This window comes from Coptis chinensis, chromosome 8 (assembly GCF_015680905.1).
Source record: "Coptis chinensis isolate HL-2020 chromosome 8, ASM1568090v1, whole genome shotgun sequence".
Classification (NCBI taxonomy): domain Eukaryota; kingdom Viridiplantae; phylum Streptophyta; class Magnoliopsida; order Ranunculales; family Ranunculaceae; genus Coptis; species Coptis chinensis.
Window position 1 is genome coordinate 29976086 of NC_141463.1, and position 14063 is coordinate 29990148.

Consider the following 14063-nt stretch of genomic DNA (forward strand, 5'->3'; position numbering starts at 1 on the left):
CATGAGTTTCACTGACAAGAAAAACTACAATTCAAGCTCACTTACAAAAGCTAACTATCACTGTGCTGTTCTACTATGAAGTATCCAACATATATGGCTTAACGGAAAAAGGTCTAAAGCCTGGACAAACAACGTCGAAATAATTTTCAACAGAGTATCTGAACACTACTAGTGAGGTTGTTACTAAATAATATCATAAATATATTTACACTTAAAACCAAGACAAAGTGTCCTTTTTGTGTAGTAGTTAACTAAGATGAATGCCCTTTTCTGAGTTTCCGTCGTTGGCGATAATCCTATTGTCAAAATGGATGCAATGCTAAATCCCTGTGCTGGAAGGACATGGACTGGAGGTCCACCCACACCACACCCATAGATCCCCAGATGACCACAATCTGTGATGCTAAGTGCGGTGTGGGTGGGGGGAGGGGATATCTCATATAAATACTCGCCAGTCACCACTCTGTCAAGTCACAACTCATCACTCTTCCACCAGTTGTGTAAACACGGATGGAATTATTTCCTTGGCATCTTTAATGAGTTCAACCTCTGCATTTGAGGTCTCTATAAGCCATCCACTTGAGCTTGTCACTGTCATAGGACATAAGCAGTTTCCATAGCACATAGCAGGCATCTGGGCAGTCGAGGGTCAGGCAAGTGCGGTGGACAGTCGTTTCTTCCATCTTCATCACCTGAGCCAAAAAAAAATGCAAAAAAAATTATCCATACTCAAGACTTCCCAATCCTCAAAACCCAAACTTTCCCATTCATCCACTCTTTTCCTCAAACCCCTTTTTCAGACATGGATGATAGTTGTGCCGTCTGTGGCCTGTGCTGAATCTCTTGAATGGGTCGCTTACGGTGCATGTGGCCATCGTGAAGTCTGTTCCACCTGTGTCTCTCGTCTTCACTTCATCTGTGGTGATCTCAAATGTTGCGTGTGCAAAACTGAATCACAATCTGTTTTTGTCACCAAGGTTCGGGTTTGTTGCAAATGTTGCTTCCATGGCATATATATAATATATTAACTTGTTAAAGGTCAAAATTTGTTGCAACAGCCAAGTCCACACTGCAGTAGACATAATCTGATCTATTTAATATGTCATGGAACCCAGCACACATAAAGCATCCTTCTCTAAATGTTGAAACTATGTGGTACTATTTTCACCACCCATCTGCATAAAGCACGTCGTAAATAAAGAAAGAGACCAGTTGTAAAAGTGAGTTAAAATGTACCAGCTAATCACGTCAAAAGATTAAATTGAACAGAGCTTGCGGTTGTAAAAAAAAAATTTTGCAAAAGAACATCATTTCGTCACTCAAGTATGTCCATTCTAAACATTGGATGTACAAACAAATCAGTTTTGCATATACTACGAGAAAGACATGATGACACAAGTCTGACAAACTATGACTGAATAGAGATATCAACCAGTGGTTACCTATTGGGGTTTCAATTTTCACTCATAAAGATAATGTAATAAAAAGTCCAAAATTAAAAAAGAAGGGATGAATCGTCTGGTGAAAAAAATAAAGTATCATATGTAGTCTAATGAAAATATTGTCATTAATAAAGAAGCAAAAACTGATCAGGTTTATCATACACCTATTAAGGAAAACAGTCCAGGTGCTATTCTTGTGTAGACATGGTACCATCACAATGCATTCTAGAGGTATAAAAGGTGACTCAATTCCCGTAGCAAGATTATAAGGCACTAAGAAGCAGGATTCAACCAACAATCGGATGGTGCTTAATTCAATTGATTAGAGCCTATTATAGGTAGCAAGAAAAAAAAATATGTCAGTAGTAGTATGTAATTTGGTTAATGCATTTGATTCTCTATAGCACAATTTGGTCAATTACACTAAACTGCATACGTATTGAAATAGTACTTAGAGATACAGGGATGCAGAACGCGGTTTCAACGGTATAAAGCATAGAACGCCAATCCAAATCGGGTCTGACAGAGTTTCTCTTCTAGACGCCAGGCTAGATTGCATATAAGGAGGATACTAATTCTTGTTTTTGCGTTGTGGGGATCGTAACAGGTCTGAGTCAGTGGCGCCTGGTGCCAGATTCCAGTTTGAGTGTCATCTCAAGGTTGCTACATTCTGAATATATAGCAACATATATGGCACAAAAATATGCGGGACAGAGAGAAATGTATATTCTGCCTTTTCTTTTTCCTTTTTTCTTTATGTGTTTTAGGGGGACTGTTGGAGGAGGTATAAGAAGATTGTTCCAAGATCATCATAAGATACTGGGTTGTCTCTAAAATAGCATTCAATTTCATCTCCTTCATCAGGTATATAATGGCTTTGGAACACTCATAGCATATTAGTATGTAGGCAAAGTAGCTGGCTTTTGCCATTAAACACTCATCTTGAAGACACCTTTCTAACTGGCCAATTTTCTCACAATCTTAAAAGTATGATCACGACCAACCACTAGTGAAGTAGTGATAGGGAGTAGAGAATTTGATTAGTTAGGTGGAAGTATCCAAATGTTAACATAAATAAGAACAACAGAATCTTCCATTGCAACGCAATAGTCGTCCCCCCATCCCAATGGAATCCTAAAGATGAATGCAGATGGAAGTTCAAGGGAAAATCCTGGGAATTCAGGTTGGGGTGTAGTCTACAGATATCATGAAGGAGAATTTCTAGGTGCAGCAGCAGGAGGTTTAGGAATCACAACCAATGGCTGAAACCTATGCCATTGTGGAAGGAGTCAAGAAAGCTTTGGAATTAGGATGGAGACACATTTGGGTCAAATCTAATTCTTCCTCGGTTGTGAAAGCGTTCTAGACAGGTCAAGTGCACTGGCGAGTAAGGTCAGCATGGCAGATACTACAAGGGCAACCACTGTGGATCAATGTCACTCCAATATGGAGAGAAACTAACTCTGGAGCGGATAGCAGTGCAAGACATGGAGCGTCATTGCTTAAGGGCCAAAAAGTATGTGGGAAGTTCGACCTCCATTCATGAGAAATCTGGAGAATCACTATATCTCTAAGTTAGGTTCATAAATTAGGCTTTTGATGTATTGAGAAGGGATATTCCCTTGCAGCTTGAATAACAAGATTTTCTGCCTTCTCCGTTACCAAAGCAGCTGTAGCTGTTCCCTTTAAATAGTTTTGGGCAAGAGAAAATTTTCCAGCTTTAAGAAGCCTTATGCAGAGTTCCATCAGCACGTATTCCAAGTCCAGAAAAGGAAATGCCTTTTCCTAAAGCAATTCCATGTCACGCCACATGTTCGCTACAAACACGGAGTTTTAGTCACTTGTCCAGTTGTCTATGCTGTTGCGCAAATGCTATATGCCCGCCTCAAATTTTCATAACTACTAATTTACCAGCCAAACGGAGAGAATGATGATTAAATAGGCATCTCAACCAATAGCATAGAGTTTCTCTTTTCCTCTATCTCAGTTCGTTTTTTTCCAGGATCTGACACCAAATGCAAGAGTGCCAGAACAAAACCCTGGAAGTCCACTTAACAGTCGTAGGAACGTTTGTCTACACAGTGCATTCTAAGTTAGTTTCCTATGCTGTTGGATCTTTTGTCAAAGATATAGATCTTACATATAAAAACATACTTATGATCTAGCAATTTGAAACTACTCCATATCATAATAGGCCCAAAAAGAAAAAAAGACCACTAATCTTCATTTTTCTTGTGCCTAACTATTACAGATAAAACATACGTCTAATACAGCAAAAGGAGAAATGATGCGAAAGACAAGGTGCCTTAATTTCCATCTAAATACTATACAGGTCAGCATGATAAGATGGTGGAGAAAAAGCGGAAGAATAGTTATCTTGCATGCTCATGACTGTTTTGGTAGCTAACTCGAATCAGTCTTTTGCTAGGATGGAGAACAATGAAAGAAGAGGCAAACTGCAGAAATAGCATCCATTGCGATCCCTTGTCTCTTCCGTTTCCATGCACGAGCTGCACATTCAACCAGTCGCTTTGATGCTTTTTCCCTTTGTGGAGTTGAAGAAACAATCTCCACTGCTTCTTGGTTTGAGATTACATCCCATACCGGAACAACAAACACAAAATAAGTTTTTGATCAACTAATAGTCTAATAAGCATTGAAGGCAGGCATACTTTTTCTCCAAGGAAAAAGAGAAAAATAGGTTCAATACAAACCCCATCTGTGACCAGCACAACAAATTGGTCCCTACTAGTTATATTCCTTTGTGTGACTTCAGGAACAAAAATAAGTCCATAGTCCTTCATGCAGTAATCTCCAAAAGCTCTTGACATTGCTAATCCTGGTGTCTCACCATCTGGTAACCATACCCTATGCACCCCCGGTTCATCACGTAAACAGAACACCCGCCCTTTGCACTGCGTTATCCGCTCAGCCTCCTCTATGACCAACATGAACAGAGGTCAGAAAATCCATGGAGGAATATACTGGCGAGCTTGTTTTGAAATCAATAATTAGCTGAGGAGTGCTTACGAGGTAAATTTGGCTTGAAATCAACAGTGAGCTGAACAAGAACCAGGCTTCCATCATCAGAGGTCGAAGCTAAAACGGCACGAGAATTGCCAACATTTGCTATAACAATGAGTTCACCCTGACACAATTCCATTTAAGAAGCTACAGATCAATTATCATAGACTAAGAACAAGATCAAGATGCTATTGTGCAGAAATAGACTAGTAATGATCAACAAATGATAGGTCCCGAAGTAGCTGTCCAAGCCAGAAGGATTGCCTAGGCTAGAATTAAAAGTAAAACCTCTGCATGATAGTTACTGCAGAATATAACTATGAAGTATGAACAGCCTTTGAAACGATACAGAAAAGAGAATATGAAACTCCTACAGTCCTATACTATGCAATAATTTTGATGAAGTGTGTCATCTCTTTGACAACCTCCAGTTCGTCCAGTCAAATAACACGATTAAGAGAATTGTGTGTGTGTTTGGAAGCGGGGATGGGGATGGTGTGGAGTTCTTAGAGCTCTAGCAAGCTGTAGAGAGTCACATACAATGTGTAACAATGTAACAATTCTAGGCCAAAATCATCAAGTACACATTCTGGAATTCCACATAATAACAGTTCCACACAAATAGACAACATTAGTAACATACTCCACAGTTTACATTTATTTTTCTCACAGATATCTACTTGCTTCAATGGAAATAAAGCCTTTATTTTGCTTGCTCAGTTGCTTAATTTTATCATTTCCTAGCCTCTTGAACTTGAAAAGGCATGATTGTTATCATTGTAAAGGATACAAGGAATCTTTGTAAAACTTTTTTGATCCACTCAAACAACTGTGGTGTACCGCAAACAAGATTAACTTCACCACACCAAATCTGTGTTTGCAAGTCTCGAAAGATTTGATTTTGATTGTAATTTTTTTTTATTTTTTTTTAATCTCGGTAGAAGATAGGGCAGGGAAGACGAAGAAGAATGCCAAAAGAAACTTTCACAAAAAAAACGGGTCCAAAAAACGAAAGACGTGTTATTATTATTATTGTTTTAAATCCTTTTGCCCCTATTTGGAAATACTCCAAATTAATTTGGGTACATTATTAATTTGGGTACATTATTGGATTGAGTCAGTTATTGAGTAGTTATTGGGTATGGCAAAAATTTAAGATAGTTATGGGGTAGGGGAGTGTTTCTATGGGTGTGTCCAAGATCACCCAAAAAAAAACAGTACATGTAAAACGGAATAGATAGCCAAACACACATGAAACAGAACAAATAACCAAACACACATGATTAAAAACCGGAATTTTCCATCAGCCTCGCGGCTTTATGCAGGCAACAAGACTCTCTACATGGGATCGGAAACTGTAACCCGTATTTAGTGCAAGCTCCAAAGATCTTAATAGCTGCTGCTGAACATCATAAACATAGTACTGAAATCCAGATTCACCATATTGTTGTATAATCAAGAATCTACCATTTTCTAGAGCAGCCATAACATGTGAACAATACCAATTTTCTTGAAATTTACCAAGGTACGCTGTTAAGTTTATATACTATACCTCATATCCCACTTCCACTATCCAGGTCTGTCGAAGCCCAAATATTCAATTGACAAGAACTGTACAACTTCGGTACCACAATAGATAAAAATCCATCTATTTCGAGTAATAGACCCCTCACACACCAATGTGAGAGTTCTGATCTGTCAAATTTATCCACAACAGTGTCAAACGACACCACATACACAAAGTTCTCATCCTCACAAAAACTCGACCTAAGCACACAATGAAACACTCCACCAATGGAATGGTATTACATCTATAGAGGGACGAACTGGATATGCACTCAAAAGGTGAACTTATCCATTTCCATGTACTCGAGCCAAGAACATATAAGCAAAAATATGCGGGGCAGAAAGAGCATATGTGCTGGTTGGAGCTTATTCTACCTTTTTCTGTTTTCTTTACATGTTTTAGGGGGACTGTTGAAGTTGTTATAAGAAGATTGTTCCAAGATGATCAGAAAATCCATGGTCGTCTCTAAAATAGCATCCAATCTCATCTCCTTCATCAGGTACATAGTGACTTTGGAACATGAAAAATATGTAGGCAAAGTAGCTGGCTTTTGCCATTAAACATTCATCTTGAACACACCTTTTTAACTGGCAAATTTACTCACAATCTTAAAATTATGATCACGTCACAACTACTAGTGAAGTAGTGATAGGGAGTAGAGAATTTGGATAGTTAGGTGGAAGTATCCAAATGTGTGCTAAGAACAACAAAATCTTCCACCGCAATGCAATAAGATAATAACCTAGATAAAATCAAAGAAAACATATAATAATAGTTTTGATACAGAGTCGTCAGAATAAGCATATCCATCCTCAACAATACATTAAGTTAAATTAAGAGCAGAATAAAAAAACACGTTGCATGTAAAACGGAATAGATAACCAAACACACACGAAACAGAATAAATAACCAAACACACATGATGGAAAACCGGAATTTTCCATCAGCCTCACGACTTTATGCAGGCAACAAGGCTCTCTACATGGGGTCGAAAATTGTACCTCGTATTTGGTGCAAGCTCCAATGATCTTTGTAGCTGCTGCTGAACATCATAAACATAGCACTGAAATCCAGATTCACCACATCGTTGTATGATCAAGAATCTACCATTTTCTAGAGCAGCCATAACACGTGAATTATACCAATTTTCTTGAAATTTACTAAGGTACGCTGTTACGTTTATACTATACCTCATATCCCACTTCCAACTATCCAGGTCTGTCAAAGCCCAAATATTCCATTAACAAGTATTGTACAACTTAGGTCCCACAAAAGATAAAAATCCATCTATTTCGAGTAATTGTTCACCTATACACCAATGTGGGAGTTCTGACCTGTAAAATTTATCCTCAAAGAAGAAACCACGTATGCAAAGTTTGCATCCACACAATGAAACACTCCGCCAATGGAAATGGTATTAGATCTGTGGAGGGACGAACTGGATATGCACTCAAAAGGTCAACTTATCCATTTCCATGTATTCGAGCCAAGAACATGCACTTCACACCCAAGCAATCCAGTATTACGATCATAAACAACCGACACCACTTTATACATCCCAGTGGACTCAATGAATGTGATTCCACGCTTAATATTCAAAGTTCCAGTCCTTCGTATACAAGGAGGCAGTGTGAGAATCTGACCAATAACAGGATTACAAACCCATAAATTACTTTCTAAATCCTCTAGTAACACAAGGCCATTGCAAGCACTTTCGACAAACTTTTCACATTTTAGTCCTAAACTACAAACATTAATCTCCCTGTCATTGATCTGGATAACATCAGGATGTGTATATCGAGTTCCCACTCCAATCGGTATGGTATTACTAAATGGTGTGACAATCAAACCAGGCTTTGACTGAAGAAGGTGTGCGTTAATGAAACGGGGACTGCTGAGTAAGTTATACCAGTCTTTGCAATAAAACCTAAATTTCTGAACTTCCCGTGCATGAAGCCCTGTAAAAATGATCGAGATGATATCGACCACTAAATAAGGGAGAACCAATTTGTTTTTCTTCCCACTGCCCATGACATTATCTTCAAGATTGTTCTGATTTTCCACCAAAACCGACTTCTCTACTACAAAGTTTGCTGCCATAAAATCATATGGAATGCGCAGATTAGTAATATGAAAATGTATTGAGCCTTGGCAGATATATATCAATAAATGTAAGATCCAAAATTTCCTTTTGAATCCAAGTACTTATAAACACCACGTTGAAACTATGAAGCCAATACTTATTGAAATAAAATCACTTGGATAGAAATAAACTTATCTAAGATACCAGACACTAAATTATTGAATCAAACCTAATTACCTGTTTCTCACACACGAAACTCTCTCTTTAACAATATACAAAGGACCTATAATTGAAACTATTTCCTATTTCATTATTACCGATTTCTAAATTCAATTGTAACACCAACTTCTTAAACAAAACCTGCTTTCTAATCTCAGTTTAATTTCTAATTCAAACAGCTCCCTTAAACTTAAACTGAGATTTCACGATAAGGTCTCAATTTCTGATTCCAACAATAAAAGACCAAGATTTCGCAATAAGGTCTCAATTTATAATTCTAACAATAAAAGATCTAGACTTCCAATCCAATGTGATGTAATTGTACATTTCCTACCTAAGTTCCTTGCTTAGGGAACTCACTCGCAAAGAATGCATTACCAGTGGAAACTTAATCACTCCCACTGCATCACAGTGTGTCCTTCTATTGGTAGTAATTGGTCCACAAGCAGCCAGGAATTTCATCCGACAGAATGTGATTACTAATGATAAATTTCTAAAACGTTTATAACGTTATCATTAAAACCTTTTTAATAGAAAAACAACAAAATATTCATTAGAAAAAATAACCCAATCTACAAGAACACGAGTATAGATACAGAGAAATTCATTTCGTACAACATATAACTCCAATAACATAATGGTTTTTACCATTTTGCTCGGCCGAATTGAGTTGAAAGACCCATCTTTTGGAAGTGTTGGGTCATTGTTTTGTTCAACCGACAAGTAATAGTCAATAGTGTAATACCATGCTTTAATTCTTCAATTCTTCAATTACGTCGAGCAAGTTTGCCATGTTTGAGTGTACACTCAAACGGTCTCGCCATATCGTTTCAATGTACAATTAGGGGTTGTTTTTTTTTTGAATTCAGCATTCAGAGCCTCTTAAACATAAGTTTTAAGCATTCAGAAGTTCAAAACTTGTTTGTTTTTTTGAAATAGTTTAAGCCTTCAGTAGTACTTTTAGCATTCAGCATTCAGCACCAAAATTTCTTCTTAATGCTGAATTCTAATATTTGAAACAAGAAAGTCCCTTCTTGCCTTTTCTTAAGAACCCAATCTTAAGAACCCATCTACTTTCCTACCTTGACTTTTATGGCTTCAAAATAAGTTCTTCAAAATTTGATGTTGGCGTCACTGGTTTTTTCATTTTTTTGGGTGAATGATATCCACTTTGTTAAAAATAGAATTACATATATATATATTCAGAAAATAAACAAAATATGAAAATAAACTGTTAAAATATATTTGTGAAAGCATATTTTAAATAAATTTATTTATCATTTATTTTTTTCGATAATCCATCTCTTCTCCTCAAATATAATATATATTTTGTTTAACAAGAAATCAAGTTAGTGTTTAAAATAGATAGCATGAGTAAAATTGTCCGAATGATTTATATTCAGCCTTCAGAGCCAGGTTATTCTAACAAAAATAAACATGTTTTTTAGAATTCAGCAATCAGCATTTAGCATTTAGAGGATGAGTCATTCAGCATTCAGCATTCATAGGCTCAGAAAAACAAACGACCCCTTAAGCGGTCTTCGCGTGTCGTTTAAGACAAAACTCTTGATTTTTAGTTAGACGATATGGCGGGTTGTTTGGGAATTTTCTTGGGCGACATGGCTGGGTCGTTTAGACTTAAAAAAATTCGGTTTGTTTGTCACGATGTTCATTTTAAAAATCAACTTCCACTTAATCAACCCAAACTCGAAACAACTTTATCAAACTTGGGCAAACTCGAACTCAAGTTTAATCAACCCAATCTTCCACCCAAACTCTAAAAAAATATCAAGTTTGAAATCATCACGTTTAATCAACTCAATCTTCTATCCAATCAAATTTAATCAACCCAATCAAATTTGAGTATTTACTCAAACGGGACATGACTCAAATTGGGTGAAGTCGCCAACTTCAATTCCTATTGTTAATTCACAACTCAACACTCGAAGTATGAATACGACAGAAAACTCGAAGTTTTTTTTTTTTTTTGGGTTGGGTCTCGCAAGAGAGATGACACCGGCTAAAAAGATTTGAAAAAAATAGTAACCGGTATGCGTTGAGGTGGAAAGGTGTATTGGGTTATTGTTGTTGGACTTAGTTGTCGGAATTGGACCGGAAGCGGCCCAATGCAATTTGATGAGTGCGATTAAATCACCTTGATAAATTAAAACAATGTAAGTTAAAATATGAGGCAAAGGAACATGTGGGTATTAAAGTTGCACATATTTATCAAAAAAAAAATTAAAGTTGCACATAAGATTTTTTTTTTTTTAATTTTCTTTTGTGTTCAGGTTGTAGGCTGTGGGCCTAGTTTAGGATACTACCACGTATAACACTACTATTTATTTTTTTCATCAAAAGTTCAGGGGGGCCAGGTCCTATATGGCCATGAATAGATCCGCCCGTCCAGAAGAACCTGGTGACTCTAAAATTTTCATTTCAGTATGCTATATATATGATTTTATGTAAAAAGATTAAAGATGGAGGCTGTATCACAATACAAGTAATTGGGCGCTGAGAGCCCAATTTTTTTAAAAATCACCCTAAGTTCATTTAAATTTTAATTTCACCCTAAGTATAAAAACAAGGGTTGACGTCACTAAGTAAATTTAAATTTTCACATGTAAAATATTATGTAAATTTATATTTTCATATAGTAAATTTAAATTTTCACATGTAAAATATTATGTAAATTTATATTTTCATATGAAAATGTAATTTTACATCTATAAATTGAAATTTTTATATCTAAATTTATATTTGCATATAATGACATCAGTCCGATTTGTCATTAAGCCGAAATTATTAACGAAAATATGTCATTGAGTTGAAATTATAAATAAAAAATAATGAGGTACGATAATGTCAGCCCAATTTTAGACTTATAGCAAAATTAAAATTGAAGTGGACTCATGGACTTATGGCGAAATTATTATTGGGTTTTTTTTCTTCGGCCATAATATCTGATCACAGTTTCAGTCAAAACAATCCACCGAAAGGGTTGGTCTAGAGCCAAGGTTTTGGGGCTCGGCCCTGCCCTTTTGCCAAAACTGAATTACTAACTATAAATCTATAATAACTCCCAACATTTTGTGCCAAGCAAATGACAAAACTCTGATTGCATTCTACTCTCTTCCTCTTCCCCTTCATCTCTGCAAATGGCTGAAACTGTCATGGAAGGAGGAACACTGACCAATGGAGTGCAAGATAGCCAAAAAACACAAATACCAACTAGAAAACGCATAAGATGGTGGCTGTTGTTACTATCTGGTGCCTGCACAGCCGTAGGCACAGTAGGAGGACCTTTGTTGCAAAAACTCTACTATATGCATGGCGGAAACCGTAAATGGCTTTTAAGCTGGCTTCAATCTGTCGGTTTTCCAATCTTAATTCCCCCACTCTTTTTCCTATACTTGAAGAATCTATCTCAAAAGACGGCGACAACTTCATCTCTCTTCTTCATGGAACCTAAACTCTTCTTATCAAGCTTTGTTTTGGGTATAGTACTAGGTTTTAATACCTACATGTACTCTGCAGGTTTGGCTTACATTCCAGTCTCAACTTCTTCTCTGCTTTTATCAACTCAGCTCGCATTCACAGCGTTGTTTTCTTTCTTCATAGTGAAACAGAAATTCACTTTTTATTCCTTCAACTCTGTTGTGGTTATGATTTTTGGTACTATTGTTTTGGCTCTTGATACTAGTCATGATAGACCACCTGGTATTAGTCAAGGGATGTACTTGTCTGGATTTTTTCTCACATTAGGAGGAGCTGCTTCGTTTGGATTGACATTGCCAATGATGGAGTATTCATATCAATTGAGTACTAGGCCTATTGATTACACAGTGGTGTTGCAGTTCCAATTTGTGATGAATCTTAGTGCAACCATAGTCACCAGTGTTGCCATGGTCATCGACAAGGGTTTCCAGGTATGTGGGTTATTCAGTTGCTATTAATCTTATTACTTACTAGTAACTCTGTGTCCATCTAGGGATCAAAGCTAGTATTACTTAAAGAGACAATTCATCTTTTCGTTCAAGAACTTCTAAGATTTTAATCGAAATCAAGCTTTAATAATAAGTAATATATATAGTAAATATATGATACGATTTTTATCTCAGTTCCAACGAAAATACTTTTTAGCGTAGGACGACATAGTTCTATACTATTTTATAGCAGCAGCATGGAGAAACATATTATATTGTCTTGTGGGTTTCCTTAAATTGGATGCAAAGGTGACATATGACTTGTAAATTGGCGGAGTGGTGGTCACTACTGGTTGTTTAAGTTGCTTAAGTTGAATTCCACTGGCCTCTCTTAATTGGACTGTGTTATATTGAACGTGTAACGCAAAGTGTTACACTATAGTCCACATATTGAAAAGCGAAAATGACATGCGATTTGTTTGATACTGTCCGTCTCTGTCATTTATGTTGTCACTGACAAAAAAAGTAGAATCCACTTATTGAAGTGGATACAATCAAGGCCACATTTATATGCACGGATCGTGCGCGTCTATCTTTACAGATTTTATCATGAACACTCCGCATAGAAACGTTCTAAATTTCTAATGTAAAGCATGGAGTTACGCCTTTGATGTAACACAGTCCAATAAAAACTTGACACGTCAATTGTACAACCTGCTAACCACAAGAACTGGTTTCTACAAGGAGTCAAGGGTAAGAAAACGCAGTAAACAAAATTGAGAGAGAAATGACACGGTCGCCATCACCATACCACCATCTTCTTCTTTGTACGGTCCGCATGCAGACACACCCGCACCTTTTAAACTGGTCTCAGAACACCCAAGTTCGACCTGTAAACATATGCATTGTGAATTTGTGATTCTATTAGGTATCAAATAATATTCTCTTTAGCCTTCACTATTTTTACGTTCATTTAATTTGCATGACGTGAACAATCTGGAACTTTTTCTTGTGTGGTGCACTGGTGCAGGTCATTCCGAGAGAGGCAAGAAACTACGAGCTTGGTGAAGTGAAGTATTACGTGGTCCTAGTAGCAAGTGCCATAGTGTGGCAAGTTTTGTCCCAAGGAGTGATTGGCACCATATACTGTTCATCATCACTCTTTGCCGGAATTATCACTTCTTTTTTACTCCCGTTATCAGAGGTTGCTGCTATTATAGCATTCCATGACAAGTTCACTGGTGAGAAAGGCATGTCCCTGGCTTTGTGCCTTTGGGGATTTGCCTCTTTCTTCATTGGAGAGTACAAGAATGCCCGAAAATCTGAAATCATAATTGAGACCAATGAAACTACTGTCTAAGAATTGTCCTTCTCTTTAATCCTTCACCCACATTCCTCTGGGGCAAGCAACCATCTTGCGCAAGAAGCCAGGGTAAGACTCGAGCCCCGGACCTCCAGGATAGAGTTGAGAGTTGAGACACACTAATCAGTTAGAGTACTTGGTATTTGGTAAGAACTATCTGCTGTTTGTTTCATACGACAATTGTCAGACAGTAAATTCTGAGAAAATTTTCGCTTTTGAAATTGCAGCAAAGACTTGACCCGATATGCATACTATTAGTAGGATTTTGGTGGTTGAATCTATAAAAAAAAAATCGGGTCCTTTGCCCTATTGAAACTTTGAAACATTAAAATGCTTCCATTTTGTTTTAAGAAATAATAACTTAAAATAGTGATTTGTTTTAAGAAATAATAACTTAAAATAGTGAAAATACAAGGCTCTCTTCATGTTCGTCATGTTC

At 36.9% G+C, this 14063-nt stretch overlaps 2 protein-coding genes across 5 annotated transcripts; one reads left to right on the forward strand and one right to left on the reverse strand.

Moving 5' to 3' along the window:
- Positions 1-3596: 3596 nt before the first annotated feature.
- On the reverse strand, positions 3597-9219 carry LOC147480992 (putative protein phosphatase 2C 34). Of its 4 annotated transcripts, none has more exons than XM_086579869.1 (4): positions 8984-9219; positions 4473-4590; positions 4158-4380; positions 3597-4047 (listed from the first exon to the last, which is right to left on the reverse strand). In XM_086579869.1, exons 1-4 carry the CDS (start codon positions 8984-8986, stop codon positions 3867-3869), a joined length of 525 nt encoding a protein of 174 aa, XP_086435995.1. In that variant the 5' UTR covers positions 8987-9219; the 3' UTR covers positions 3597-3866. The 4 variants fall into 4 exon arrangements, 3 of the variants coding, with proteins under 3 accessions (XP_086435995.1, XP_086435993.1, XP_086435994.1); XM_086579867.1 differs by having other exon boundaries at positions 3597-4018; positions 4157-4380; positions 8984-9214; XM_086579868.1 differs by having other exon boundaries at positions 3597-4015; positions 4157-4380; positions 8984-9213.
- Positions 9220-11323: 2104 nt separating this feature from the next.
- Positions 11324-13845, forward strand: LOC147480993 (purine permease 3-like). Its single transcript, XM_086576304.1, has 2 exons — positions 11324-12264; positions 13292-13845. Exons 1-2 carry the CDS (start codon positions 11494-11496, stop codon positions 13619-13621), a joined length of 1101 nt encoding a protein of 366 aa, XP_086432430.1. The 5' UTR covers positions 11324-11493; the 3' UTR covers positions 13622-13845.
- The last annotated feature ends 218 nt before the right edge of the window (positions 13846-14063 follow it).

Bases quoted from the DNA above. Each gene is read 5' to 3' on its own strand.
- LOC147480992 (XM_086579867.1), bottom strand. The intron at 4,381-4,472 runs GTAAGCACTCCT...TGTTGGTCATAG, and splicing joins TTTCAAGCCAAATTTACCTC to AGGAGGCTGAGCGGATAACG. The intron at 4,019-4,156 runs GTTTGTATTGAA...CAAACCAAGAAG, and splicing joins TTGTGCTGGTCACAGATGGG to CAGTGGAGATTGTTTCTTCA.
- LOC147480993 (XM_086576304.1), top strand. From the start codon at position 11,494: ATGGCTGAAACTGTCATGGAAGGAGGAACACTGACCAATGGAGTGCAA. The intron at 12,265-13,291 runs GTATGTGGGTTA...GCACTGGTGCAG, and splicing joins TCATCGACAAGGGTTTCCAG to GTCATTCCGAGAGAGGCAAG.